Source organism: Argopecten irradians, chromosome 1 (assembly GCF_041381155.1).
Source record: "Argopecten irradians isolate NY chromosome 1, Ai_NY, whole genome shotgun sequence".
Taxonomy (NCBI): domain Eukaryota; kingdom Metazoa; phylum Mollusca; class Bivalvia; order Pectinida; family Pectinidae; genus Argopecten; species Argopecten irradians.
The window spans coordinates 60,686,476-60,712,081 of NC_091134.1; the positions used below are offsets into that span (position 1 = coordinate 60,686,476).

The following is a 25,606-nucleotide window of genomic DNA, read 5'->3' on the forward strand; positions in this document are numbered from 1 at the left end:
CTATATAGCTATTACAACTAAACATGCAGATACATAATGTAATAATGAAAATTTTAGATAGGTCTATATATAAAATCACTTTTGTATTCTTTTACTTTCCATGTACATGCTCTTCTTAGTTAATTTGTTTTCTAGTTAATTTGTAGAAAACAAATTGTTAAAAGATTTAACTAGTATTCTTTTCAATATTTCTTCTTTAAATCATCACTTTATATATATTGTTTTCACAGATCAATGGAGATCTGTTGTCTGACAAGGTCTGCACACTGCACAGCAGGATGATGAATACTGATATGGTACTACAAAAAGTGAAATACAAAATGCCACCAATGAAATGCATAAACCCAAAACCTTCTATTTATTATTTTCAAGCAAAATTTAGTTGAAGCATCCAGTTATTCATCTTTGAATTGATTTTACAATAATCCTCCATGTTGTACGTTCATAATTGACAAGATTTATAATTTTATATATTGGTTTGTTGTCTTTATTCTGACGATGTTAAATTGGTCTATGTGAGATAGGACAGATATCACTTTAAGTATCAATGATGATATCCAACTTACGTAATATAGTACTGTTGGAGACGTAAGTAATATAGTACTAATGGAGACAGTTTGTGTGAATTTGTCGTAATAGTCTTATAGAACATAGACAGACCCCCTCCTCACCACTGTAAACAACAGTCTGGGATGAAGTCATCTGTGTATGCTGTGATTAGCACCACACATGTACAATACAGATCATCTTCCCTTGTGTATCCTCCCATGATCAGCTTCCCCTGTGTATCCTCCCCTGATCAGCTTCCCCTGTGTATCTATCCTCCCCTGATCAGCTAGCTTCCCCTGTGTATCCTCCCCCGCCCCATCTGGTAGCTGGTTACCATATACCCCTCTCTAGATCTCTGGATCCTCTTACCCAATATACTCCTCTTTATTTAATAACATGACTTTTGTTAAGTGCCCATCCTCTCCATGATAGTAAATAAATCACACATGGGATTGTTGGCGTTTATAGCCTGGCCTCCTAATGAACCTTTGCCATATAATGGTGGACCATGAGTGGAGAGGAATGATTCTACGTCAGATTTATAATCTCTGTCATTCTAAGTTGGCTTGGGATATTTCACAGTCTGCTAAACTTTGGTAGAGAACTAATTTTACTAGGTACATACTTATTTGAACAGGAAAATTGAAAATACGTGTATTTCAGATATATTTATATTGTTCACTATAATTGCCTTAATAGTTAACTTAGTTTGCAATTCTTTGACAAAATCCTGAAGTTATTGTCTTCAGCTTCTACAGGTGAGCTGTAAATGTGATAATTTCATAATTTCAACTACATTAACTGTATTACGCATCAAAGGAAAGTGAAGTTCCACACGTTCCAAACCAAGAGAAAATGTAACCCAGAGAATGACTGTTGGATAGACTACATGGACTTGATACTAATCTACACAGACTTTGTGCCTGTTTTTCTGTGTTTACTATGTGTAGTTTTATTAACATCACATCTAGGTGTGCCTGAGTCTTGTAAATACTGGTGCTAGTCTAGTACAATACCATTGGACACCATTGTAAGTGACTTGGTACTTGTTGTGTGTAATACACGTGTCCCAGGGTATCGGCATGGTTGCCTAGGTGCTGTCGAAAGCAATGACTGGCATGGACAAAAATGGGAAATGCTGCCACTGTGATCTGGAACAGTTGTGGAGAAGTAGGTGTATAACTTTGCATGTATTTATATCTAGTCATGTTGCAATCCTGATTATACTTTTTCGTTTTCAGTTTATTTAGGGACAACCCATCTGTTTGATTAGAAGGTAGAAGCAGTAACCCTATAGCCTAATAGCAATTTTTCTGTAGCTAAAAATAACTGATAACTTTGCACATCTTGAACCAATAATAGAATTTTCTATTTTAGACTGTTCACAAGATTTCATTAATTTCACCATTCGTGCTGCCATGATGCCATTAATACAGTCATATGAGTACAATATAATGAAAAAGATCAACAAACTAGCATTTATTACACGTCATACTACCGGGGTATGTAAAAAAGAAATACTTGGTAAATAGCACTGTAGTGGTCCTACATTATGTACTAGCTGGTACATTAATTTAACCGAATCTTGATAAATTCGTACTCTTAGGATGTTTTTCAGAGATCAGTTTTACATGTGAATGACTCGTTCTATAGTAACGACCCTTCATATTGGATTGCTATATATATTTTAATATTTGACTTAACAGAAAAAGTGAATATAGAAATCAAATGAGTTGGTGGTTTTGGTTGAAATGTCTGTTCATAAAAAAAAAACCAGGAAAAAAATAGCAGATAGACTATTTCCAGGAAAACCATATAAATACTACATGTACTTGATTTTGTTCAGATGAATGTAGCTCAATCTGACTAAATTTATGATTTGTTATTCTAATTTTTTTTGCCTCCATTAACCAGAAGCAATGTCTTAGAAATAGATTCTGCTTATTATCTTGGAAATTAAGTATTTTGCCATACAATATTGCAATTTCCTGGTGAATGATGCATGCCCTCTGGGCCTCTTGATGTTGGAGAAATTAATTAACATACCAGCAGGTATCTAAAAGGGATATTGTATACTGTACTTGTATTTGTGGCTTCCTTGTTTACCACTACATGCATTTCCTTACATTTTATGCCTCATGCATGCTACAAAAACTTGTCCGCCTCGTTGTTGTACAGAATTCTACACCTGGCATTCGCCATCATGTGCAGGATCTCATAGGAAATGTTCATGTAATATACATCAGGTTTGTAAACAGTCTCATTCAGATCCTGTCTGTTTATAATTAGGGGTCTATTAATGAAATAATTGGTGTTATATAGATACTGTCTGTGTAAACCTGGGGTCTATTGGTGTTATACAGATACTGTCTGTGTATACCTGGGGTGTATTGGTGTTATACAGATACTGTCTGTGTATACCTGGGGTCTATTGGTGTTATACAGATATATACTGTCTGTGTATACTGGGGTCTATTGGTGTTATACAGATACTGTCTGTGTATACCTGGGGTGTATTGGTTTTATACAGATACTGTCTGTGTATACCTGGGGTGTATTGGTATTATACAGATACTGTCTGTGTATACCTGGGGTGTATTGGTGTTATACAGATACTGTCTGTGTATACCTGGGGTCTATTGGTGTTATACAGATACTGTCTGTGTATACCTGGGGTCTATTGGTGTTATACAGATACTGTCTGTGTATACCTGGGGTCTATTGGTGTTATACAGATACTGTCTGTGTATACCTGGGGTTATGTGTTATACAGATACTGTCTGTGTATACCTGGGGTCTATTGGTGTTATACAGATACTGTCTGTGTAAACCTTGGGTCTATTGGTGTTATACAGATACTGTCTGTGTATACCTGGGGTGTATTGGTGTTATACAGATACTGTCTGTGTATACCTGGGGTCTATTGGTGTTATACAGATATATACTGTCTGTGTATACTGGGGTCTATTGGTGTTATACAGATACTGTCTGTGTATACCTGGGTGTATTGGTTTTATACAGATACTGTCTGTGTATACCTGGGGTGTATTGGTTTTATACAGATACTGTCTGTGTATACCTGGGGTGTATTGGTTTTATACAGATACTGTCTGTGTATACCTGGGGTGTATTGGTGTTATACAGATACTGTCTGTGTATACCTGGGGTCTATTGGTGTTATACAGATACTGTCTGTGTATAACTGGGGTCTATTGGTGTTATACAGATACTGTCTGTGTATACCTGGGGTCTATTGGTGTTATACAGATACTGTCTGTGTATACCTGGGGTCTATTGGTGTTATACAGATACTGTCTGTGTATACCTGGGGTCTATTGGTGTTATACAGATACTGTCTGTGTATACCTGGGGTCTATTGGTGTTATACAGATACTGTCTGTGTATACCTGGGACTATTGTCTATTGGTGTTATATAGATACTGTCTGTATACCTGGGGTCTATTGGTGTTATACAGATACTGTCTGTGTATACCTGGTGACTATTGTGAATTGGTGTTATATAGATACTGTCTATACCTGGGGTCTATTGGTGTTATATAGATACTGTCTGTATACCTGGGGTGTATTGGTGTTATATAGATACTGTCTGTGTATACCTGAGGTCTATTGGTGTTATATAGATACTGTCTGTATACCTGGGGTGTATTGGTGTTATATAGATACTGTCTGTGTATACCTGAGGTCTATAGGTGTTATATAGATACTGTCTATATTATATACTGTATCCCAGACTTCAGGGGTCTATTAACATTACCTAATTCCCTCTTTTTTAACACAGCTGCTCATGCAGTAAACCTGTACTATGTACATCTGGTTTCCCTGACATGTAATTCTTCCTTCGCAGGTAATTGCTCACACAGTGGCTTGCACATAAATTTAAACTATATGTAATTCAGAAATTCTGCGTATTGAATGATATCATTGCATGTGAAAAAAAATGTTTCTAGTTGAGGAAGGGTGGAAATCACACAAAAAATAATTGAAACAAAAAGAATGCTATTATCACTATCAATTTTAGTTTTAGCTGACTAACCTCATAGTAGGCCAAGAGGAATCCAATTTACCAAACATAGATTTGTACTACGATATTGTAAAGGTGTATGTGGTTCCACTTGATTCAGACTATATGGTATTATGATGGATATTAAGGTGTTGTTTGTCAGCTCCCCAGTAGGGCTCCTAGTTAGGTAGATCAGGCCCTATATATAACAAAAGTAAATAGCAGCAGAGGCTGGATCTGTCAGCACCCTACTGACAGTGATGAAAGTACAGATAATAATACACTAGGTCCTCCATCTCCAGCTACTGCAAAAATGTTGGCATGCACAGTCCCCTCTGAGGGCCTCCTATATATAGGTGTACCCAGCTGTCTTCTTATAACTACAAAGATATCATATCTTCAAGATAACATATCCTCTTATGCATGCTAAGCTATAAAATTGGTTAGCATTGATATTTAATTGGAGGATTACTCAAAAAGAAATTAAGATTGGTAAATTAGATACCATATATGCAGAAGACTACCAGTAGCTGGTATGCTTATTCTGAGGGCTTGTCATGTAAATCCTGTGTGAGCCCCCATGCATGGTACAATGTGTGTACATTCTGGGATGTGGTTAGATGGATATGGGGGAGGGGACCAGTAAAGTGATTATGTGTGTGACATAGCATCAATGGCCCTGAATTCACGATTAAGGACAATTTTACAGTGTTTTAATGATTGCGTAAGAGGTTGCAGGAAGGACCAGGAGAAACAGCAGGACCTGACTAACCTAAAGGTTTGTCCACAGCCATAGGGATGTCAATGATTCTGGAGATTCATACTTTGTCAGAGTTTGTCCATGGGATACAGGCCTTACATGTATATATGTCAGACCTTCTGTCTCAAGTTCTGCCACTTCCAGTGGCTAACCACATGTATAATTAGTAACAGGGTTTTCTTATCTCTACAATATGGAATTACATTGTACATTATTAAGTGAGCTTGCACATATTGAGCAATGCAATCTGAAACAAAAATGCTCTTTAAGTATTAATCCCCAGGTGCTTTAAATGTTGAATATGAATATTTTCTTACAAACTTGTCAATTTCATTATCACTAATATGTTTTCTATGGATTTCCGGAATTCGGGAGAAATATTTGTTTCAAAATCATAGACCAAGTATTCTTATCTAATTAAGGTATTATCAATATGAACACTTTTTACTAATAAGGGATCTATAGAAATATGATTTTGATAATAATTCAATTGTATCCATGCATGAAAGTTTTGGAGTATGTACAGTGTTCCAATGAAGTAAAACATATATGATATCTGTACCAATGCTGGATTTGTGTGCCATATGATTTTATCCCCAAAGTAAAAACAAAACCAAATCTATTTGTGGTAAAATTTGAAAAGATATTAATTGAAATGCACAGAATTACCAGCTGTTAAAAATGTCTGTGATCTTAAATTTATAAGAGGCCTATTAGAATGGAGCACAAGTTTTTGACATAACTGAAATTTTGTTTAGGAATAATTCGGTGAGAATCATGTGGTCTGAAGTGGAAAACAAGTTTATTTTTGCTGAGAATCTGACAGACATGTTGTTCATTTCAATCAGCTGATTAATGGGAGTGAAGTTGATGATAAAACTGGGGCCCACGTTTTGGTGCGTTGCCAAGGATATTCCTAGGTGGTACACTCACAGAAGCAGTGTGCCAAGATATACCTTATGTTTTAAATCCACTGTAGCTCTCTGATCATTTCCTCTTTGACATATAGATTAGAAATTGATAGCTTCTGAATCAAAGTTATTGCTTTCTAAGAGACATTAAGAACTAAGATTTGTTGATTATCTTGATAGCTTGCCATTGTTTAAAGGAAAGAATTTCTTACAAAGATACACTGAATCTGTATGTACTAGTGTATCATATAAATAAAAGACATCATCGGGGAAAAAACATAAAATATACCCTTTCCAGGATATTTTTTTTGTTCCTAGAGTTAAAAACTTAGATGACCTTTACTGTCATTAGGTCGTTACATCAGATAAACCACATCTAGTCAGTAGAGATTACAGTTTACATGAACACACAGCTTAACAACCTGACTTAAGCCTAGGACTTACGTCACTTCCTTTTGAATCCTTGGCTAGCAAATATAATGGAACACTGTAATTCTGTAATCCAGCTGTTAGTTACAAACTGATGGATAACATGCAGAAAACCGATTGTTGCAAAATTAAGATTACTGGTACTGTTATGCATTGTGTAACTTTTCTTTTTGCCTTTTGATTTATTTTTTTTGTGTGTACACAAATCACACATCATTATCATTGTTTTTTTTTACAAAGGAAAATCATTGATTAATGTACATGTAAGTATATCTCTCTCTGTCCTTTTCTACAATGGAAAATCATTGATTAATGTACATGTAAGTATATCTCTCTCTGTCCTTTTCTACAATGGAAAATCATTGATTAATGTACATGTATGTATATCTTTGTCTGTCCTTTTTCTACAATGGAAAATCATTGATTAATGTACATGTATGTATATCTTTGTCTGTCCTTTTTCTACAATGGAAAATCATTTATTAATATACATGTATGTATATATCTCTCTCATGTCCTTTCTGTAAGATGAGCATTAAGTAGCATCCCAACTTATGTCTTTACAGACTATTGAACCAGGTGAAGAAGCTGCCGCTGAAGGAACCACTCAAACAGCGACCAGCTCCGAACAAGTTCAGACAAACCAGCCAACGGTATCAAGTTCACCAGCAGAAGGAAGTTCTGTCGACTCGCCCAAGTGTTTTGTGCACAAACAACCTCGCCACAATACTGATACCATTTCGGAAATCTCCAGTGAAGAACTGACCGAGTTAAGTGAATTATTTCATGTTCCAGAACAAGCACAAGAGGACACCCAGGAAGTTCTACAAACTGTGTCCAATCTCGACTGTGTGGAAACATTACCGACTGTATGTGAAAGTCACAGGGAAGTTGTCCCAACCGTAACTGAACCAGAAGTCCAATACTCTAACGCCTCAAACGAGGAATTGACAGAATCTGTCCTCAAAGAAGAAGTGGTAGAGGAAACTATCACCTCAAGTACAGCACAAGATCAAGAATCATCAGAACAACCAAAACCGCCATCCAAAATGGAAGCTGTCGGTGAGTAATTTGTTTGGTTGGATGGCATGGAGTGTTGATCTGCTTTGTTTGTACAGTTGATCGGGTGATATTATATACCTAAAAATGCACATGTAGACTGGTGGGCCGTGTTGTGATAGTTTATGTGTTACCATCAGTGGTAGTAAATAGAAATTTAACTTCAGGCACTTCAGGCCATAAACCTTTGTTATATTTTTGAAATCAAACTCAAATAATACACAGATGAAGGTGCACCTAACTTTGTTACAACTCATATTTTTGTTCTTTGTATATTACAAAGATAGAGGGGCATTTGACTTTGTTAAAATCCAAACTCAAAGATGGAGGCGGGGATAATTGAGATGTCATTTCCAGACCTTGAGAACTGATTCGGAGTGTGGCAACCAGTGGAAGCTGTGGAATGCTATTGTTCCTTTCTCAATATAAACACCCAGCCGATCATAAGCCATTCGATTTCAGAGCATAATCCATTACAGTATAATTTACTATTTAAAATCCTTATATTTTACCATAAAAATCATTATATATGCAAATCTTCATTTAGTATAAAACTTATATTTCTTGCATGCGAAGTTTCTTATACAACTAAAATGCCTTACTAATGAGTGGTACAGATGTGTTACAAGAAATGAGGAAAGAGAAAAGGGGAATAGCTTTTATAGGGAAATAACCGCTTATCAGATATGTATAGTATGTTTGCATCTTTCCTTCAGCTTTCACAAGATCATTTGTGAGATTCTACCCGACACCCGAGTACACTAGGCCAGTGCCTGTTTATTAAGTCTCACAACCATATACTCTATCTGCATGCACAGGTCATATCAAACAGTAAACTATATGTATAGGAATTACCGTAGATGCTGTATTGCTTGGTTGCTTTGCCTTACTCTACAATTTAAGCATGTAAAGTTGTTGGTTATCCATTTAATGAAATAGTTTGTAAATATATCTTTCTGATATTTAGTATCAATTTCATTAAATCTGTATTTGCTGTATCACAAAAAGAATATGCTTCTATTTAATATACCTTTATTTAGTAATGGAAAAAGAATCAATGTTAACCTCAACAATTTAGATAGGATATCACCATGTATGTAATTGTATTGCCAAGTGTAAGAAAAGTTTACAATTTTAACAAGATAACTGTATGGAACAATATGAGCTCAGAAGTAATGGTGGTTCTAGATTTGTGCATGCAGCATGAGTTGTGGTTTAAAGCCATAAGCAAACGATCCAAATCTGCAACAAAGTCATTTTTCTTTCTTCAGAAAATAAAACTTCGGGAGTACAACTTCCATCTGGCCTAGATGATCTCTCTCTTGTGGGTGAAGGTCAAGACATTGAGGATACACTCAACTTTGACCCTGCCAACTTTGACCCCTCTTCCATATCCTCTCTTGTAGAACAATTACAGGCCCCTTCTGACGATCAAAGGGAGGTAAGTCAGGATGAAGTGGATTTCCAGAACACCAATGGTTCCCTACATGCCAGCCTGGAATCTGATGCCCTGGAAGCTGCCTTCGCCGAAAGTCTGAACGGAGTTGACCTGGAACCTGTCGATGATAAACCTAAAGACACAGATATCAAGACAGATGATCCAAAGGCTAAGAAAGACAAAACAAAGGAAGAAAAAAAGAGCAAGAAGAAAGAAGACAAAACCATTGGTATGTACAGTTAAAAGATCAAACATTGAATTGCAGTTATTCATTTTAGTAGCATTTATGGATGCTTATATCACTTATTTCAAATCATACGAACTTCAACAACTTTATTTCATTTTAACGTCTGAAATTAGATCAAACATGAAGACATAGCAACTGTTCCTAACACTGAGTTTAAAGATAATGAATCCAACAATTACTTTGACAGGAAATGTCTAGTTTCACTATCATATGTTTCAAATAAACAAGCAATTTCTCTTAACAATATGACCTGCTTAATTTGATGTTAAGATTGGATTTGTTGCTTAAATACTACCCTTTATGCTTCACTTTATGTAAAACCATCATTTTTTATCAATATGATTTATATTTATTGTGTTTGATGTTAAGACCACATCCTTCGAGCCTTGAGCAGCCTTCACACCACTGAGGAGAAACTTGCTGCCCTGTGTAAAAAGTATGCCGACCTACATGAGGAACACAGAGTACTCCAAACCAGCAACAAACAGAACACTCGCAAATTGTCTGTGGTAAGTCATATCGTTCACAAATTGTCCGTGGTAAGTCAAATCACTTGAAAATTGTCCGTGGAAAGTAATATCGTTCACAAATTGTCCGTGGTAAGTCATATCGTTCACAAATTGTCTGTGGTAAGTCTGATCACTCACAAATTGTCTGTGGTAAGTTAGATCACTCTCAAATTGTCTGTGGTAAGTCAAATCACTCACAAATTGTCTGTGGTAAGTCAAATCACTCACAAATTGTCTGTGGTAAGTCAGATCACTCACAAATTGTCTGTGGTAAGTCAAATCACTCACAAATTGTCTGTGGTAAGTCAAATCACTCACAAATTGTCTGTGGTAAGTCAAATCACTCACAAATTGTCTGTGGTAAGTCAGATCACTCACAAATTGTCTGTGGTAAGTTAGATCACTCACAAATTGTCTGTGGTAAGTCAAATCACTCGCAAATTGTCTGTGGTAAGTTAGATCACTCGCAAATTGTCTGTGGTAAGTCAAATCACTCGCAAATTGTCTGTGGTAAGTTAGATCACTCACAAATTGTCTGTGGTAAGTCAAATCACTCGCAAATTGTCTGTGGTAAGTTAGATCACTCACAAATTGTCTGTGGTAAGTCTGATCACTCGCAAATTGTCTGTGGTAAGTTAGATCACTCACAAATTGTCTGTGGTAAGTCAAACCACTCGCAAATTGTCTGTGGTATGTTAGATCACTCGCAAATTGTCTGTGGTAAGTCAAATCACTCACAAATTGCCTGTGGTAAGTCAAATCACTCACAAATTGTCTGTGGTAAGTCAAATCACTCACAAATTGTCTGTGGTAAGTCAAATCACTCACAAATTGTCTGTGGTAAGTCAAATCACTCACAAATTGTCTGTGGTAAGTCAGATCACTCACAAATTGTCTGTGGGAAGTTTGATCACTCACAAATTGTCTGTGGTAAGTCTGATCACTCACAAATTGTCTGTGGTAAGTTAGATCACTCACAAATTGTATGTGGTAAGTCAAATCACTCGCAAATTGTCTGTGGTAAGTTAGATCACTCACAAATTGTCTGGTAAGTCAAATCACTCACAAATTGTCTTTGGTAAGTGGTAAGTCAAATCACTCACAAATTGTCTGTGGTAAGTCAGATCACTCACAAATTATCTGTGGGAAGTTAGATAACTCACAAATTGTCTGTGGTAAGTCAAATCACTCACAAATTGTCTGTGGTAAGTCAAATCACTCACAAATTGTCTGTGGTAAGTCAAATCACTCACAAATTGTCTGTAGTAAGTCAAATCACTCACAAATTGTCTGTAGTAAGTCAAATCACTCACAAATTGTCTGTAGTAAGTCAAATCACTCACAAATTGTCTGGTAAGTCAAACCACTCACAAATTGTCTGTGGTAAGTCAAATCACTCACAAATTGTCTGTGGTAAGTCAAATCACTCACAAATTGTCTGTGGTAAGTCAAATCACTCACAAATTGTCTGTGGTAAGTCAAATCACTCGCAAATTGTCTGTGGTAAATTAGATCACTCGCAAATTGTCTGTGGAAAAAATATAAATGTTCGTTCACAAAAATTGCCTGTTGTAAGTTAAAACACTCGCAAAAACATTCACAAAATGTCTCTGGAAAGTTCAATACCTGGATATTGTCTGTGGTATGTTAAAGCAAGCAGAAATTATCTTTGGTAAGTAAAATAAATGATTGTTCATGGTAAATAATACATGACTTGACAGTTCAATGGTATAGGGGAAAGCATGCCTATTGATCAAGCTTGGAAATTTGATACAGGCATTAAGTAGTATCATTGTCTTACATGGTATAATTCTATTGATTCAGCTTTGAATGAGTACCGGTATATTAAAAGAGTAAGGTTTAAGTGCCGAAATGGCAGCTCTGACTATGCTCCCAAGGGAATGGAGAAAAAGGTTGTAAAATGCCAAATTATTGTAAGCTCTTTTGAGGGATATGTAGTTCTGTAAAATGATTTTTACAAATTATTCATTGTACCATTATTGATGAAGACATTATGATTTATTGTTCAGGTGTGCTGTTGATTAAGACATTATGATTTATCATTCAGGTGTGCTGTTGATTAAGACATTATGATTTATCGTTCAAGTGTGCTGTTGATTAAGACATTATGATTTATCGTTCAGGTGAGCCGTTGATTAAGACATTATGATTTATCGTTCAGGTGTGCTTTTGATTAAGACATTATGATTTATCGTTCAGGTGAGTCGTTGATTAAGACATTATGATTTATTGCTCAGGTGAGCCGTGAGAAGGACCAGCTGCAGTCAGAACACACAAAGGCTGTGATGGCCAAGAGTAAACTGGAGAGTCTGTGTCGTGAGCTTCAGAAACACAACCAGGTCATTCGGGTAGGTATACTAAAAAAATAGAATAGCTAACCCTTCAGAAACACAACCCAGTTGTTTGGATAGGTATATATATAGATGGTGGTTACACAGTACCAGTATACTAAAGGAATAAAAAAGTGAATCCCTCCTTCAAATCTTGAAATTTTTTTCAAATCCTCATTATATCCTCATATCTTACTATCTGTTGATTTCCGATTTCCTGGTTGTCACATTATATGTGACAGGATACATATAGATCCATTTGATAATCTTCGGCCCTGTATGTCTCCTTTTAAACAAAAAGACAATATATAACCCCTACTAGCTGTAATTTGTATTCCTCAGTCTCCCTGTATAGCTGATGAGGGTAGTGTTATTAGTCACTGAACTCAAGTGTATTGCAATGTATATCCCCGAGTATGCATCATACGTTGTTGAATTGTTAATAAATGTTGTTTAAGTTAACAATATATATATATATATGTAATGTACAGTATAAACTCTCTAACTTGAACTCGAACCCCGATTCCTCGAATACCCCTATTCGTCAGACTGGTCGTACGGTCCAGACCGTGTCCCTATATAATCAATGTAACAAAACCCCGGATAGCTCGAACAGTTATTCGTCGAATACCCCTTATTCCTCGAACAGAAATATTTTCCTGTTTCATCAAATACATAGTATTTACCCATGTATTCGTCGAACAAGTGTTCGGCCCTTGAGATTTTTTTACCTGTGTCACACCTGACCGCACCAACCGACATAGATAATTTCTAAAGGTAATTAAGGGATTAACGGTGTCATTATTACCAACATAAACGATCGCAAGTTGTTGTTTGATGCTACTTTATTTGAACGTTTCAGAAATGGCATTAAGTTATTGATGTTTCTCTCGCAATAATCTTCGCTGTAAATACGAAAATATAAAGTACGCATTGTGAAATGACAAAAGAGGCAGAAGATATCGCTGACATCCACCTAATAAAGGTTTATTTTTGTAATTTCTTTGTTGGTTTCATTCAACAGGCTAACACAATGTTATTTATCGAAAGATGTAAACGATATCTAACGATATGCACAGCACATTTTATCAGTGCGTTCCGTATCTTTTCCAAACAAATTGTATTTTGCAACTTTACTAGTAAACACATGTAACCTAACGTTACACTTTTACTAAATAGACATCTATGTCCGTAAATATGCTGGCTAATAACTTTATTGTGAGTATGTATTTTGTAAATGTTTTAAATGATTTGTGATAATTAAATAATAGAAAATGTACTCCTTGTTGACCAATATGAATTGTACATTGACCTAGATGACGATCGCTTACTCTGCTGTGAATGACATTTTGATTTAGGGCTTTCTTGTTAGCTTTTTCAAGCGTTAAATTTATGTTATACATATATCTCTCAACTTGATATAGCTATCAATAAAACACTTCAATAAAGAAATCCAAAATGCTGAAAGATAGGGTAATTAAATTAAAATGTCATTGCCGTGCATTGTTTGTCATAGTTGGAGATTGGACATTTTGACTGTCGATCGTGACCAACCTCGGATGAGTTGAATACCCTGTATTCCTCGAACTATTGACCTGGTCCCCTGCTTTTTGAGTTATAGGGGTTTTACTGTAGTTTGTACAAAACAAGAGCATCCTGTTAAGTTCAGGTATTATGGATGATAATGCATCAAAAGATTTATTTTTCACTTACAGCAAGAAAGTCTACAACGAGCTAGAGAAGAAGATGAAAAAAGAAAAGAAATCTCCAATAAGTTTCAGGTACTGTCATATGTTAGAGCAAATCATTAAAACATAAAATATATCACAACGTAAAAGTTATCCTGAGAAGTGTGAATGTTTGAATGAAAGAGAGTAATTATGATGTCATACTTAATTTATATATACATATATAAAATAAAAGTAAGCGACTTTCCTCTTGTACATTCACCATTTCATGATGGCTCTTCAATAGTAATGCTTGTGCTAGAGGCAAAACTGAAATTGAAGATGAATGGGTCATATGAATGATTACATACTAGTAGCACAAACCAAGGAGATTGAAATCGGTGATGAAAGAATGAGATGAATAATGTATAATATGTATTTCAAAATGATTATGTACAATTTGTTGTTTCTAAAAATAAAAAAGATACACAAAAAAATTATCCTGATAATGTTTAATACCATATCTGGTTTAAGAAAATGTGAAAGGAACATAGTTGTTAGATATTGAACAATGTAGATAAGCTGTTCTCCTGTATCAGAGCCATTTATGAATTATGATTCATTTGGAAGATAAGATAACTGAACACAAAGTGATATTCATTGTATATTGTTGACAGTTAATTAGCCACCAGCTACTATGGAAAGATTACAACTCAACATTACTTTGTTGAACACGAGGTAATAAAATAATGAGCTTAAATTACTAGACTAACAGTATATTAGGGGGAGGACATTATCAATTGTAAGGGTAACATTGCCTTTATGTTGTGATTGTTTCACTACAGACAACCATCGTAGAGATTCAACAACAAATGACCGACCACCATGAACGCAACCAAAAGTTACGCGAGGAAAATCAAGAACTGGCAGCTAAACTCAAAAAGTTTATCGAGCAATACGAGTTACGAGAAAAGGTGTGTTTTTGAGAAGAAAAAAACCCTAACAAAACCAAAAAATCTATTTACTGTTTGTTATATGTGATATTTTTTTTATTCAGAGTATTAGGACATATTTAAGTGCTCAGGACCTTTTCTGGTTCATAAGATGCTTCATTATAACTGGAAATTATTCCAATTTTTAACAAAGAAAACAACCTAATATTCCCAAGTTGTAGAAATATCCCTGAAGTTTCCTTTGTCACAGACAAAATTTTGGGCCAAATCATTTTTATATATCTGCCATCAACCACTCTGATTTTAGATATTCTTGAACGTACACATATAGGTATGAATTTAAATTTAAATGCATAAATGTCTTGTAATGATCTATCTTTTATTGTCTGTAGCAAGTGGAAAAGGTCATGCAGCACCGTGAACTTGAACAGAAGTTAGCAGATGCCAAGCTTGCCCAGTCAAATGCTATACTCAAAGAGGAACAAGAAAGAAATAAGAAAGAGAAAGAACTGGTGTGTATCATTCCTCATTTACTTCTGTGTGTGTGTTCTGTGTATAAGGGCTATTCCAAAATTACCTTTGTAAGAGGGATGGAATATACCAAGGGCTATTCCAAAATATAAAAGTCCACTTTTGACATCTTTATAAGAGTCTAAACTCTCAAACTTTGTCCAGGTACTCTTGTTACTTTTTGCATCATTCAAAACACATTTACGTAGATTTTGATAACAAATTCTGAGAACTGGTGTTTTAAGTCCACATTTTCCAATCATATTGAACTGAAATTTGCCTATGTTACCCAAAACATGCGTACAAAGAAACAGAGTTTTGAGAATTTGTGTTAATCAATTTGAGTTGTGCTAGAGCTTAGTCAAGTTACTCTTTAAATCCATCAGAACACAATAGACTAAGGTGGACGAAAATATTTGTCAAGGTTCAAGTGTTTTTGAAATGAAAACTTAAGGGTTTTGAATGATTTTGAGAATTTAGTTTTTAAATCTTATTTTTTGTAAAGTTTATTTGAATGTACTATCATTTCATACATCTTTTTGCCCTGTTTATATTTTGTCAAAAGGACTTACATTACATGTAAATTGGTAAAGGTAACACATAAATGATGGTTCCTTGTTTCTTGATGAATACCAGTAATATTTCATCGAGTGAGGTGGAAATTTTGATATTTTTCACAAGTGCGAAGCACGAGTGAAAATTATTAAAGTTTCTACCACATGAGATAAAATATCAGTGGTATTAATCAAGAAACAAGGAATTTTCTATTTATTACATTAGTTTTTTCATTTCCATTTACAAAAGACCATCACTACTAGTTCCGCCAAAGGTTATTCCGCCATTGTATTTTGCAGAGTTATTTGCCCCTGCAATTATTACATCATATTTTTGTGAGCATAGCATCATATTTCTACACAAATATATGACATCATTTTTGTGCACAAACTTATAACACAACAATCAAAACGATATTTTCACTGTAAATGTTGTGTTCCGATTGGTCAAAAGAGAGTGAAAATATATATATCACAAAAAATTTTCACCATAAAACCTTATATTTCACTGCCAAAATGTTATTAAAATGCTTACTCCTAGTTTCTGTTTTAATTGTCACTGTAACAGAACAGCTGATCTCTGATATACTAAACACTAACTTCTTCTGAAATTGCACTTAATGTTAAAGTGAATGGTCAGGCAAAGAAAACTAGTCTAAATGCGTTCATTGGCCTTCCAAAAGTCCTTACATATCAAAACGACGGTTAGTGTCTACTGACAATATCCTGTTTATACTAATGAAATTATGGGAAAGCCCAGTGTAAATTTAATTTGCACAGTGCAAAAAAAATCGCCTAACTCTTTAAAAGTGAGGTTGCTGTGAGACGTCAACACTAGCATAGTCAGCCGGGTCCCGGGAGGATGTTTTAGGATCCCTATAATATAATTTAATTTCTTCGCATGCAGGGGGATTTTTTACGGGAAATTTTATTTTTCTATTATAAGAAATTATACTGAATATATGAACACCGTTTTTACTGACTTTAGCCTTCCTGTGCCCGACTATTCACATTAAATATTTTTGATTGAAACTATTTCTTTCTATCAACTAAACATATATTGAAATTGTAAAGTGTAATCATGTAATCCAAAAAAAAAAAATGTATACAAATTAACAGGCTTTGCTTTCCTATACAGTTAGTGATACAAGCTACAGAGGGACAGAAGAAAGCCACTTTGTTAGAAGCACAAGTAGGTCAAATTTTGTTTACAACTCATGATCACCGCTGAATCTGTCAGTGGTATTGGATGGTGCTAATATGTAGTCTTCTTTACATCTTTTGAAATAAAGCAGTTAATCTTTTTTAAGTAATTAAGTATGATATTGATGTAAAATATATTTTGTAATTTCTGCTTGAAAGCTATTCAATTTAGATTAAGAATGAGAAAAAAAGGCAGTGTACTTTATATATGGATGGGATACACTCGGAACCACGTTCACAATACTGGTATATTTGTAGTGTTTATCAGTGTATTTGTTCTCCCCACCTTATGAAAATGTATTCCTTACTTCTCCCACCAGCTTGACTGGTATATTTGTAGTGTTTATCAGTGTATTTGTTCTCCCCACCTTATGGAAATGTATTCCTTACTTCTCCCACCAGCTTGCCATGTATAAGGAGCGTTATGAAGAGTTCCAAACCACCATCAATAAAAGTAACGAAATGTTCCAGAAGTTTAAGACGGAAATGGACAAAGTAAGTTTAACTTATGCTAATTAGAAATGATGAATATGTGCTGAATTACTTATTTAAAAAGCAGACAGTCTTACAAGAAGTGCTGTCACGAGTACCAAAGTCAAAAGTTTAAAAATGTGTATCTCAATACCAGTCAAGTCAAAAAAAAAAGAGGGGGGGATGTCATTTTTAAGTTACGCAAGGCGTCAAAAGGAATAAAATAATTACCAGTTTTTTTTAGATTTATTCACTGTAGATGTGCTTTATCAATCTCTGTAACTGTTACAACAACATACCAAATTTAATTTTCACTTTTGGAACAGTTTTTTAAAGCATTGGAGTTTCACCACAAGAGGACAATTAAATGTCATTCCTCTAGCCACTCAGTTCTTGATAGTTTGGATGTTTATTTTCTTTTTACTTTTTGAATGATATTTCAAAGACTGTATGGTATTCAAATAATGGTCGCTGACTCTGGAAACCTAGAACAAAACGTTTTGTACCTGTAGTGTACATGTTTAGTTTGTTTTGATTCCCATGGAGTTTTTCTGGTGATGGATGTGAAACTTATTTGATAAGGGAGGTAACTATTGAAGTGTTAAAAAAAAGCATGGAAAATAAACTGTGGGAGTGACCTCCCTTAGCACATTCAGTGATAAAATGTTGATTTCTACTTTTACTCAGATGACAAAGAGAATAAAGAAATTGGAGAAAGACGGTGCTCAGTGGAAACAGAAGTGGGAGAACTCTAACAAAGCATTAATAGAAATGGCAGAAGAGGTAACTTTAATTTCTTAGGTCCCAGTCCGTTCCTATGTGCAAATTAAAATAATGTACATTTTCTTTAGTTGAATGTTTAAGAGTGTATATGATTGCTTTACATGTTTTACTATTTTTGTCTCATAAATTGGATTGAGAAATGAGAATATAACATTGCTCATGTTGGGCTAACGCGCCCCATAGAATGTATTCTTAGAGGAATTGCTCCATACAAGCATGGGTTAGCGCCCCATAGAATGTATTCTTAGAGGAATTGCTCCATACAAGCATGGTTAACATAAAAACGAAATCCAATCCCTATATTGATGCAAGAATTACTGGTATAGTTTAACAGAACAAAACACTTTTTTTTCTATGTCATGTTATGAGAATGGAAATTGTTACTTTTTTCAAAGCATCATATATGAGCTTTAGTTTTTATATATTCATATTAGAATTATCAATACAACATATTTTTCATCAAAATGGAATATTGATTGAAATTTTTTTTTTTTTTTTTTTAGAAAACACTTTATGACAGAGAAAAGCCTCTCCTGATGGGCAAAATAAAGAAACTTGAATCGTTGTGTCGAGCCATGCAAGCAGAACGCCTTGGAAGGAAGGTGCTAGAAGCATCCTCACTCGGTAAGAATGGCTTAGTCTAATGTGTTCTGTAAAGGGAAAGTTTTGGTATTCCATGTAAGTACAAGTTAGTCCAGAAATATTTATTATTAGAAGTATCAGAATTAACAACATTCTGAAAGCCTTGATATGATGATTTCTTTAAAGGGGAAAGCTTTCAGAAAACTTATTTTTCATCATACTGTTAGAATAATAGACAAATGCTGCTACAAATGTCACAGTTGTTTCTTCTAATAATGTGTTAAAGGACAAGAAATGAGGTGTGTAAAGTGTTGATACTGAACTGACAGATCTTTCTGTAAGCCTTTAGGGGAGTTGAGATATTAGCTAGTTGATCAGGAACTGTTTTCAGTTGGAAGATTGCTCTAGTATTCTGATAAAAGACCTAATTATTGTATCTTTTGATTGGTATTTAGCAAAGAAAAATATTGAGAACTGTTTGCTAGAACACATGTATTTAATGGCAAAAAACTAATATCAACTAGACTAGCAGTCTATACATGTTTGCTGTTAAAATGCTCCAAAACTTGCTCATTACTGTTCTAATTACAGATCCTTCCAAATTTGAAGAAACATTGGCAGCCAGTCAGGGGGTAGAGAAACAGATTCAGACACAACTTCATTCCGCCTCCTTAAAACAGGCATCAGAATCCTCCTCGCCACCCAAGGACAGCGGAGACGGGGAGAAAGATAGTCCAGACTCACCGACAAACTCATCAGACTGTGATCAGGGCGAATCCTCCTCCACAGGCCAGTCCGGAGACACCGATGAATCATCTGAGGAACAAACAGATCTCAGCCAATCAAAACAACCGGTCGAGTCAGAATCAACCAATGAGGAGCAAGAAAAACAGGAGAGTCCAGAAGATCAGCAGCCAATAGCAACATAGCCCAGATGTACCAGAGAAAAAATCTTATTTATATTTCTTGCTTTTCTTCCAATGTTTCATCAGTCATAAGAAATGTGTAAATTTTCGATTAAGAGCGTTGCATTTTTTATGAAGGAAAATGTATTATACATTGAACAATGTGATAAAAATTAATTGTTTATCTAAAACAAACTGTTTCACATTTCTGATGTCAACATTTGTGGCATTTGTTTGTATAGATCATTTTATGCTTGAAAAAATAAAATGATTTTTGTCAAAACATTCTTACTATTTTATATCTTTAATAAACCCAAACACAATTAACAATAAGCTATAATAAAGTCAGAAAAAGCAAACCTTTAGCAATTATGATTTGGTAAATGGAAAATATAATTGCTATATAGATGTATTATTTGTCGATTGCTGGTTTAGATAGGGAAGATGTGTCTTTAGTCATACCACTCTGACAATGACACTTTTTACATGTATTAGACCTTTTAGAGTCTCGGGTTTGGAAACAGGAAGTGGTGATCAGGTGAATGTTTAGTCTAAGTTTCATGTTAATGACAGCCATATTCATTGCAGATTGTGAACAGGAACTTTGTCTTGTTGGGAAAACGCTGTTTTTACAATATATTATTTTCCTCAAAAAGGATGCATTGTGACATTTGGCATTTGTCGTTTGTCCCTTTAGAGAATTGAAGGTTTCCCAGCTGATGGGGTAAACTAGGGTAGTCCATTGTTTTGACTGCTGTTTGACTGGCTGTTGTGACATAATTATGGACCCCTGTATCACCCATAGTATCAAAGCTCCGAAGAACGTTTGGAGGTGCGTCTGTTGTGTTTCTGAGCAACTGTCAGAATTCTTAATATCCAATGGTCTGACAGCTTTGTCATTGTCGGAAAGGAATATACTCTTTCCTGGGAAACACCACCATTGCTGTCTATATATCATTCTGTAACTCGTCTTTCACTCATGACAATATCATGGACTTTTAACATTGACCACTTTGGAGTCGCAACAGTAAACTGACGTCATCGGCTGTCTGCCGCGCCTAAATCCCACCACTCATCTTTTTACTGTAACATTTGTAGCTTACTTTCTCAAGTGCTGCGTCCATATCAGTGTGGATAGGCGTAGTCCGCTAATTCTGCCCTTAATATAAGGCTTCTTAATGTTTTTTGTTTCTTTTTTTTTGTTGCCTTTTGCCTTATACATAGCAAACAAATTAAAAAGCCTAAAAATATGGACAGCTTTAGCGGACTAGGATAGGCGCTAACCCTTCTTATACAATTTCACTCGTCAATTTTGACCATTTTGCATGTGTAAGAACACGAAGGGCAACGTGAAGGGAAAGTTTAATGAATCAAATATGACACGATCTCTCATCTTCCATGACCTAAATTCTTGTACAAGGAGTTCGAGAAGTGATATTCGAATTATAACCGTTGGGGACAGTTTCTGTTTATGCGGCTGGAAATCGATGTTGGACGACTATTTTCTGAAATTGACGTCCTATCGCGCGCGTCAACATGTTAATATGTAGTGTGGGATGAAATCGATTCCTGGAAATTGACATGTCTGACATTTCGGGACTGAAATCCAGTGTCTCGATTAAGGACGAATTTACATGCATGACACAATTGTGTCTGTAGTGATTGCTGTTTACGGAATAAATGTCTGCATGGCTTGGATGTAAATGGTTTCTCGCATAATGTCAAATGCTCTAAATATAGGCATGTTTATCTAAAATGTGTGTAGATTTAATAAATACAGTGTATATAAGGTCGATTCTACTTTTCATTAAACGCCACGCATGTCTGTCTAATGAAACTATCGCGTTCATACGTGAAACTATGGCGTTATTACGCGAAGCTATCGCGTTCTTGCGTGAAAATATGGCCTTATATCGCGAAACTTTTACATTATTTTTTCATATGAAAGTACGATATGTTATCTATTTAATTTGCTACCGATACTTGTTTGTGGATGCAAAAATGCAAATAAATGAATTGAAATTGAAATTGATATGAATTCATAAAATAAAAGTATATAGAACGGATACCTGGCCCCGATTTCTCGAAACAAACTTAAGTCCTAAACTGACTTAAGTCTAAAGTTTTCATATAAGTTACATAAGGAGAAAAACTTAAGTTTTGACTTAACTCTGTACTTTTGTTTCGAGAAATCGGGGCCTGCACCATTTACTTGATAAAAGCTAGATTATTGGACATCATACCAATATCGGCGATAATATAAAATTCAAATAAGAATTAACAGGAGAATATTAGTCATCAATAAACTAGACAACAACATAGACACTGCATGTATGCTTAGTATTATTCATATAGCTTATCACTTCGTTTAATGATTGTGTAATAGATATCCCTTTTAATAGTATCCATGCAATTCAAAAAGTCGAATTTATCTTTTTCCTCAAATGTAATATAATTAAAAGGCAAAGATGACATAATTTTTCATCTCTAAAACTTTGAATTCTAATCGTCATTATGTGTATTTGAAAATTGAGAGTAGGGCCCAGATAAATTAAAGTAGATAAGTACTGAAGATGTGTCAAGAGACGGAAATACAGATCTGACAACAATCATATTGAATGTAGCTTCCGGTTTAGAATGTGGCTTTTGAGGGCTCGCACAATGCATACATAATATTTCTCACATAATAACGCCAACGTTTCCCGTAACAACGTCAAGGTTTCGCGTAATACGATGGTTTCGCATAATAACGACAAAGTTTCGCATAATAACGCGACAGTTTCACATAATAACGTCAAAGTTTCGCATTATAACAACAAAGTTTCGCATAATAACGCGATAGTTTTGCGTAATAACGTCAAAGTTTCGCATTATACCGACAAAGTTTCGTTTCACCTAATAACGTCAAAGTTTCACGTAAAAACGCGATAGTTTCACGTAATGACGTTAAAGTTTCGCATTATAATGCGATAGTTTTACGTAATAACGACAAAGTTTCGGGTAATAACGTCAAAGTTTCGCATGATAACGTCAAAGTTTCTCGTAATAACGTCAAATTTACCTCAATCGGCTTTCGTAGATCTCCAGGTAACTATGGAAATTTACTTTTCCAGAATCGTTGGGGTCCTCGACTTTAGAAGGTGGCAGTGGCGTAGGAAGGTGAAACGCAATGGGGCGGGGGGGGGGGGGGGGGGGGGGGGCAAAGGTCCTCAACATTTCGTAACACCCCCCCCCCCCCCCTTCTCCCTTTGCGCGCCCCGCCCCCACAGGAGATACTTGATATATTTTTTTTCATATATCATTACATATAATCCTTGTACACATCTATAGACAGTGGCGTCGTTAACAGGAAATTAATGAATACGCAAATTAGCGTGCGAGTTTTTTCGGGGTTTTTAGGGCGGGGTCCGGGGTATCCCCTGGAAAAATTACGATTTTAGAATGACTGAGATGAGTATTACGATGAGTTTTGATGATTTTGAGAGCGCCGAAGGCGCGAGATTTTGGTGTTTGGGGGATCCGAGGGTCTCCACGGGAAAATTTTTATTATTTAGAATGGCAGAGATGAGTTTTACGAAGTATTTGATGAATTTGTGAGCACCGAAGGCGCGAGATTTTGTTGTTTGGGGAGTCCGGGGGGGGGGGGGGGGTGTCTCCCCCGAGAAAAAATATTACGATTTGGAATGGCTGAGATGAGTTTTATAATGTATTTTGATGATTTTAAAGCGTTTTTAACACGATAATTTGTTTTTCGATTTAAGGTTACCAGCATTGAGAAATGATAATCGATGAGTGTCGTCATACCATTATGCAAACCCAGCTCGATCTGAACATACCGGATTCACACCATCGACACATTGTTATGTAACTCAAAATAATAGCTTACCGTTGGATATTGTTACAAACCTTGGCTAGGAGTTTTGAGCTGCACCACAGCTCGGATTGGATGAAGGACGACCGTGTCTGAGTTACAGACAATTCACTTGTTTTTATTTAGAGACGGTAACTCTAGGGGAAACAAAAAAGTAGATAATCCGCCAAAGTTATCCATCAAAAGAGCCTTCCCTGGCCTACATACACTTAGCATTTCTTACATTCAGTTTTAACCAATGGAAATGAGAAACAGTGATAGGTAGTGGGTCCATCCTCCATATCCTAACCTAACCATTGTGACATAGTCCTTTGAGATTGTATATTGAAGAATGGTTCGATTAAAAATCAACAACATTGACGCTCTCGTGCTCTTGACAACTCTTTTGTTTGGATGGTGACCTTAGATTTGGGACTAACATTGCTAGGGTGGACATTTGCAAATACCTTATTAATTTCGTTACAAAATATTTCTTATTAATTTAATGCAATCCTTCCGCATTTACTTCCACATATATATATAATATATATATTAATGTTTTGATAACTTAAATGGATATATGCCAAATCCGATGTCACAATTTACCGGATTTCGACCTCGTTTCCGGTTTATCTTTTCCTGGTTCCGAATGTTTATTATTAACTCTACACGGAAGTTGGAGCCATGTGAAAATGTACGTGTGTTGTCATAAAATGAGAGGTTTCTCTTTTAATTCATTTAACTATTTATTGCATTTTTCAATGTGTAACATTTATTAAACAGACAATACTCATTTATTAAACAGACAATACTCAGGTGGGGTTAATAATAATATCAATGATATCCGGGTCAGCAATCTGACATTTCTGATTTGGGTCGGTTTGGTTCTCTACTTTGGGTCGGTTTGGTTCTCTACTTTGGGTCGGTTTGGTTCTCTACTTTGGGTCGGTTTGGTTCTCTACTTTGGGTCGGTTTGGTTCTCTACTTTGGGTCGGTTTGGTTCTCTACTTTGGGTCGGGTTGGTTCTCTACCTTGGGTCGGTTTGGTTCTCTACTTTGGGTCGGTTTGGTTCTCTACTTTGGGTCTGTTTGGTTCTCTACTTATGGTCGATTGGTTTTCTACTTTGGGTCGGGTTGGTTCTCTACCTTGGGTCGGTTTGATTCTCTACTTTGGGTCGGTTTGATTCTCTACTTATGGTCGATTTGGTTCTCTACTTTGGGTCGGGTTGGTTCTATACTTTGGGTCGGTTTGGTTCTCTACTTTTAATCGATTTGGTTCTCTTCTTTGGGTCGGTTTGATTCTCTACTTTCGGTCGGTTTGGTTCTCTACTTTGGGTCGGTTTGATTCTCTACTTTGAATCGGTTTGGTTCTCTACTTTGGGTCAGATTGGTTCTCAACTTTGGGTCTCTTTGGTTCTCTACTTTGGGTCGGTTTGATTCTCTACTTTGGGTCGGTTTGGTTATCTACTTTGGGTTGGTTGGGGTCTCTACTTTGGGTTGGGTTGGTTCTCTACCTTGGGTCGATTTGGTTCTCTACTTTGAGTCGGGTTGGTTCTCTACTTTGGGTCTGTTTGGTTCTCTACTTATGGTCGATTGGTTTTCTACTTTGGGTCAGTTTGATTCTCTACATTGGGTCGGATTGGTTCTCTACTTTGAGTCAGTTTGGTTCTCTACATTGGGTCAGTTTGATTCTCTACATTGGGTCGATTGGTTTTCTACTTTGGGTCAGTTTGATTCTCTACATTGGGTCGGTTTGGTTCTCTACTTTGGGTCAGTTTGGTTCTCTACTTTGGGTCAGTTCGGTTCTCTACTTTGGGTCAGTTTGGTTCTCTACTTTGGGTCTGTTTGATTCTCT

The 25,606-nt window shown here is 35.7% G+C and overlaps 1 protein-coding gene across 4 annotated transcripts; it reads left to right on the plus strand.

Moving 5' to 3' along the window:
- Window positions 1-1,560: 1,560 nt before the first annotated feature.
- Window positions 1,561-20,189, plus strand: LOC138336199 (alpha-taxilin-like). 4 transcript variants are annotated; one of them, XM_069285576.1, is made up of 13 exons: window positions 1,561-1,719; window positions 7,237-7,732; window positions 9,001-9,396; window positions 9,784-9,923; window positions 12,182-12,292; window positions 13,990-14,055; window positions 14,787-14,915; window positions 15,287-15,406; window positions 17,097-17,150; window positions 17,564-17,656; window positions 18,320-18,415; window positions 18,919-19,039; window positions 19,589-20,189. In XM_069285576.1, the coding sequence occupies exons 1-13, from the start codon at window positions 1,678-1,680 to the stop codon at window positions 19,924-19,926; spliced, it is 2,202 nt and encodes a 733-aa protein (XP_069141677.1). In that variant the 5' UTR covers window positions 1,561-1,677; the 3' UTR covers window positions 19,927-20,189. The 4 variants fall into 4 exon arrangements, with proteins under 4 accessions (XP_069141677.1, XP_069141694.1, XP_069141686.1 ...); XM_069285593.1 differs by lacking the exon at window positions 1,561-1,719 and adding an exon at window positions 5,164-5,348 and having other exon boundaries at window positions 9,136-9,396; XM_069285567.1 differs by lacking the exon at window positions 1,561-1,719 and adding an exon at window positions 5,165-5,348.
- The last annotated feature ends 5,417 nt before the right edge of the window (window positions 20,190-25,606 follow it).

Bases quoted from the DNA above. Each gene is read 5' to 3' on its own strand.
- LOC138336199 (XM_069285567.1), top strand. From the start codon at position 5,244: ATGGCCCTGAATTCACGATTAAGGACAATTTTACAGTGTTTTAATGAT. The intron at 7,733-9,000 runs GTGAGTAATTTG...TTCTTTCTTCAG, and splicing joins ATCCAAAATGGAAGCTGTCG to AAAATAAAACTTCGGGAGTA. The intron at 12,293-13,989 runs GTAGGTATACTA...TTTCACTTACAG, and splicing joins AACACAACCAGGTCATTCGG to CAAGAAAGTCTACAACGAGC.